General features: G+C 40.0%; 1 protein-coding gene across 1 annotated transcript; it reads left to right on the top strand.

Moving 5' to 3' along the window:
* Positions 1-165: 165 nt before the first annotated feature.
* On the top strand, positions 166-5,013 carry LOC113481610 (bone morphogenetic protein 7-like). The gene is made up of 4 exons (XM_026851399.1): positions 166-288; positions 1,036-1,152; positions 2,334-2,535; positions 4,159-5,013. Exons 1-4 carry the CDS (start codon positions 190-192, stop codon positions 4,605-4,607), a joined length of 867 nt encoding a protein of 288 aa, XP_026707200.1. The 5' UTR covers positions 166-189; the 3' UTR covers positions 4,608-5,013.
* Positions 5,014-5,884: the final 871 nt, after the last annotated feature.

Below are 5,884 nucleotides of genomic sequence, written 5' to 3'. Positions count from 1 at the left end.
GCCTCCGCGCCCGCCGCGGAGCCCCTTCACCTGCCGCGTCGCGTCCCCCCTGCAGACTGGAGCGGACCTGGGGGCTTCTGTGGAAGACGCGGGGGTACGGCTTGTTTTTCGGGGTCGTGCGTTGTTCCTGAAGAAGGCTCTTTTCCAGTTCCCGTGGACCAGTACCACTTCTACTTCGACATCAGCGCAATGGAGAAGGGCGAGCAGGTGCTGAAAGCCGAGTTCAGGGTCTTCAAGCTCAAGAGGACACATGTGTCTAGGAGGTCTGACGTGAAACACTTTTGTAAAGTAAGTGCGGAAATAATCTGTCGGTTAAACACTTGTGCTTTCGACGTTAATAATACTGAAAATGAGGAGTGCAGCCACTTACCACATAAACCTGATTGATTTTGATTTTTATTTAACTATTGTCCTTACTTTTTTCTTCGCCTCCAGCATGGAAAAAAATGAGACGCAGAGTTTTGTCTTTGGCAGTACACTGTCCTTTGTGCGCTATTGCAGTAAGCTCTCCCTAAAGATACCTGTGTCAGACCTATGTCAAAACAGACTGTACCTTTCAGGGGTTTGAGATGTTTTGAAATCCGAATTAAATTTATCTGCTTGAGCTGTCTAAAAAATAATAATAATCATAAGGGATTCACAGGAAGATAGGGCAGGTGAGGGCTCTGACGTTGAGTGTGTCTGTTCCTTTGGCAAAAGGCAGGACTGGACGTTTGCAGACCTGAAGACAAAGATGTGGAGGAACAGAAGACTTTCATGCTATCAGATGCTCAAAATAGAAAGAGGGATGGTCAGGATATTTTTCAATAGTATCAAACAGTCCCGTATCCTGCGTCTGAAGACATCTAGAAGAGATGCATGTAGTGATACTTGTTTTTCTGTTAAACTGTCTAAAAACTACTTTTTGCCTGGTTTAGAATGAGAAGTTTATGCATGTTTTTGTCACATCATACGTTTAAATCTTCATCCTTCTTGTGTTACTGGAAGAACAACTGGCTTCATTTCTTACTGTTTTGTTGTATTTCTCTCATCAAGGTGGAAGTGTATGAGCTCTTGGAGAGTGGAAGTAAGCCACAGAAAAGACATCTCATTGCATCACGGTTATTGTCACTGTACACAGAAGGCTGGGAAGTATTCAGCGTCACACAGACAGTAAGCAGAGAATTCCGACTTAATTTTAATTCTAAATCTCTTAGAATGACAGTCAGCTCATAAGTCCAGCATTGCCCTTATGGTGGGTTTTATGGTCAAACCAAACTGAAGGACAGCAACAGAGGGAGAAGCTTTCTCTCTACACTTAAAAGTACAGCCGGTGCTGCCTGAATTAAAAGAGTTCACATGCTGCTAGCGGCACAGGCATGATGAGAACTGAGTAACCCAAATGTAGACGATAGAAGGGATATCAGGCCAAAGTATGTCATTATGATTAAAACATGTTAGTCCTTAGGCTGTCAAATGAGATGGCATTGATTATGTGTGAAGCGTAGGTTTTTCATTTCTCCTTTTTATTCTGGTGACATTACTACAGAGCAGTGTGCTTTAACGTTGTGTTTCTGGAATTTATCATGGTTGTATTGTTTTTCATTTAACTTCCTCTGTAGACTTCTTTATTTGTTAGTTTCAATACTTGTTTTGTAGATAAACTATCAGTACGTGAATACCTTTCCATAGCAAAAAACCAAACGTGGTTTAAAGCATATTTTCTTGAGTTTAAATCTGTACTCATGGACAGCGTTGTTCATTGCCTAAGATTTTATGATCAGACTGAACAGCATGCTTGGATGATGTGTTGAGTTGCATTTTAAGTCATGATAGCCCTGCTTGAGAATGGTCTGGCCTTATCTACTGGTCTGTAATTATAACAATTAGATAAAGTAAATTTGCTTGATTGCACGTTAATTTCTTCAAATATCATGTTTGTTAGATGTAAATTAGTTTTAATGGTATGGAAAGTCTGGAGAGTTCATATTACACTGTTATTAAGATTTCTATGAAAAATAAATTCCTGGCTAAAGTCAGAGAGTATTTATTTTAATGTTAATTTTAATTCCTAGACTCGTCTATTCATTAGTAAATTCTCTGAAATTAATTATCTTCCTGTAAATGTAGCTTTGGGGAATGCATATGGTATTTTGTATTTTTAAATGATGCATTACTGATTTAAATGTTAAACTCAATTGAATCTCAGCTATACAGTTACCTCACTTTTGTCATAATATATGTTCTTATGGTGTCATAGCTTGTTGCCTGTTCCCTTTTCCTGATACAAACATTGCTTAATTGTAATGCTGTAATAAGAATATCGAAATACTTTTTTCCCCTGTCATTGGCAGGTTTCCAAGTGGGTTGCAAACAGCAGCTCCAACCATGGCTTTTTGGTAACTACAACACATGTATTCAACAATAGAATTGAGCACAACCTGGTTAAGTTTGCTAAGAGCCAGGGCACTTTGCAGGAGAGTAGAAATGCTCTCCTGGTCCTCTTCACCAACAGTAACAAATGGAAGTCTTCCAGCTTTGTACCCTCTTCCACAAGTAAGTTCACACAAGAGCAGTAGCTCTGTTTTAGAATATGGACTCCTTGTTCATCTTCTGTTATCTTCTGTCTCATGTATACCTAACCTCGATATTTACTTAAAGTGTTGAACCAGATTGAAGTTCAGCCTTGTCACTTATCAGTTTGATAGTTCTTGCTAGTAGGTCACCCAGCCTCTTAAGTTGCCATTACCCTCAGAAAAATGTGTTTGCCAGAAATATTCTTAAACTCTAGGGAGAATCTGGTTTATTTTGTTTGTGAAGGGGTAAGAGTTCTATTTTTTTTAAATTACTATTTATATTATTTTTGTGGTGGTGAAGTTTGCATGAAAATTGTAAATAATTTCAGGCTAAAAAAAAACCCTCGGTGACTGGAACTTTGTAAAAATGCTGGTAAAGCAAATGTAAGTAGTGTTATTTAGTGCAGTTTTCAAGAGTGGAAGAGGTGGTTAAACAAGCAATTTAAATCCCTCTGTCCTTGGCTTGGTTTTTAAGCACCTGTTTAAGTTCAGTGACTAATTAGCATTGTGACTAAAGGCTGCTTTCACCGAAAACAACGCCCTAGTCCCTTAATTTACAAAACAGTGTCTTGCCTCCCACTGGTCTTCCAGTAAAACCAACTAAGGCTGCATTTTAGAGATTGATAAACGCAAAGGGCAAAAGCTGGGAGGAGGGGAAAAAAATGTTTGGTTTTGGTTTGCATGGTTTTCTGCTAAACGATTGAATTTGTATAATTAGAAACTGGGTAGGGTAAGTGGTGAAATTGATTAAAAACAAAAACGAGGTTGGCCTGTTTATTTTTGTTTTCCAAATAAAAATTTTATAGTGAAATTCTGGATCCCAATTTAATGAGCATCAAGCTCTGTATGGGATGCTCTGCTAGGATTGAGAAATTTATACCCATTTCTCAGTGAAGGAACTCCCTAGACCTGCCTGTTGTTTGTGGTCAGTGAATCTGCACAGATTGTTCTTCTACCTGCATGTCTAACAGTGGTTTTCAGCCTCTTCATATAAATCTTGAGGTCTCCATGGACATTTATCAAGGCTTCTCAGAAGATGCTTTAAGAAAGCAAACTGTTGTCAGTAAACTTTGTGCTCTAGCACAGTTGCATAAACCAGGTGGTAATATTTTGAGATCCAAGAACTGAAAAATATTTTTAAATATCACACTTTACAGGAGCGGTCTGTTTTGCAAGTGTGTGGGTAGACTTCCTGAGAGGAGAATACTGGAGAGAGAAAAGGCTGTGATCTCCACCCTCTGTTAGCACTACTCGGCATCATGTGTGTTGTAGGAGTGGCCATATAAATTTAATACCAAATTCGGCCCTGAAAAGGGCCTGTGGAATTCACAGAATGTATTTACTATATCATTTTTCTTTATATTTCTGCAGAGTTGGGGCCTTCCAGGCTACAAAGCAAAACACAAGGTTTGGCAGTGTTTGAAATATGGCTGAAATGGCAATTAAATACATACCCATTCTGTTACTTTCACAATTTAAGTGTCATTTTTAAATTTACTCTGAAGACTTTGATGTAGATTTATGGAATAGATTATCATGCAGATTACTGTATTTAGGAAATTCATTCATTTTAAGAAAGATTTAACATACAACTTCCTTTCAGAAACAGAGATGAACCCTCCCAGAAATGATGCTTTACGTGCGCCTCATGAAACTCAGATCATCGAAAGCAGCAATGCAAGCAAGAACAGGAGACCTCGAGCTGCTGCAGTCCCTTCTGCCAAAAGCCAAGTAACAGCATGTCATCGAAGGGAACTCTACGTTGACTTCCATGCTATTGGCTGGTCAGGATGGATTATTTATCCAAGTGGATACAATGCATTTTATTGTAGAGGATCATGTCTCTTCCCCTTGGGGGAAGGTCTAAATGCAACAAACCATGCTACAGTTCAGTCCATAGTCCATACACTTAAACTGTCTGAAGATGTCAGCATGCCCTGCTGTGTGCCAGATGAGTTGAAGTCCCTCAATCTTCTCTACTTTGATGACAAAGAGAATGTGGTCCTTAAAAATTATAAAGACATGGTGGCAACAAGGTGTGGTTGTCATTAGCAGGACCTTTTATTGTCTGTATTTGGCATGCACGTGGATTCAATTCCCCATTTGCTGCTGAATATACCAAGGGAGATGGCATTTCTCTTTACAGGGGAGGAGAGTCAGAAACTCAGCTGTGCTTCAAATTCTTCTACCTTCATCATGGCTGTGTGGAAAGATGTTTACAGCTGGCTTTTGAAGAGCTGTGGGCTTTTGGAGAATATGCTGACCCATATGGAGAGCTCTTTGAGTGCCTGTAGACAGAGGAAACCATTAGAACCAGGAACTTGCTGAAGTGAAGGGAGTTGAAACACATTCAGTTGAGCATTCAAATTAAGATCTTGTTCTGCATATTGAGTCTCAGAATTTCCTATGGTTTAACAGGTATAGTATCCTGTCTCAATCCAGGATGGGGGGTGCAGGTCCCTTAGTAACACAACCTTATTCACTTTTGACTGCATGATCCAGGACGTACACTCCTACCTGGAGCTTTCAGGATGAGTGTTTGCCCAGAGCTAATCCCAAGCCTCTACCATCTGCAGCTGATGTGTTACACAGAAATGCACTTCTTTCCCCTGTTCTTTATGCAGCTCTACCAAATACAGAGACCTCCATGTAAGTCCCCATGGCACTTACTAGCCAATCTGAGGAAACATGTAGGTCAGTATTTGTCTGGGAATTATCAAACCTGGCTCCTGACTCAGAGCTGCACCTCTCTGTGAAGAAGGGTCAGCCAATCCCCTCTTCCACCATGGCCTGCTGTGGCTGTTTGGCTGTGTGGCAGCAGATTGCCTTTGTGTATATTTATACAGTGGCTGTACAATGAGATCCTAAGCTTGGGTCAGAATCCCTATAGTTAAGCAGGAAGAAAGAAGACCACTAAACTTTGGAGGTCTGTGGGAACATGCTGGACACTGGCCTAGTCCTGTATCTGATGCAAGTTTGATGGAAGGCACTCACTGATTCCCTTCCTTTCTTCCTTGAAGAACATCGACTTGGAAGAGACTCCCTGAGGTCTTTCATTCAGCCTTGCTACAATTTCATACAGTGACCAGCCCGTTGCAGTTCCTCAGTCAACTCGTTGAGTTGTAACTTAAGCCTGGTTGGGTTTTTTGTCTCCATTAATTCTTGAAGGAGGCTGACTTCTCACAGAATGTGACATCTCCTGTGGGTAGAAACTTCCTGGAGAAATTTTTTACTCCAATGAAATAAAAAAAATAATTTATGTAAATGTTTTTCTTTCTGTAAATACTGATGTCTGTAATAAATTTATTTTATTTAAAACCCAAAGACTT

The sequence above is a fragment of the Athene cunicularia genome, assembly GCF_003259725.1.
Source record: "Athene cunicularia isolate RWA chromosome 6 unlocalized genomic scaffold, athCun1 chr6_part1, whole genome shotgun sequence".
In the NCBI taxonomy this organism is placed as follows: Eukaryota; Metazoa; Chordata; class Aves; order Strigiformes; family Strigidae; genus Athene; species Athene cunicularia.
The sequence above is the reverse complement of the archived record's forward strand: the minus strand, read 5'-3'. Positions and strand labels throughout refer to the sequence as shown.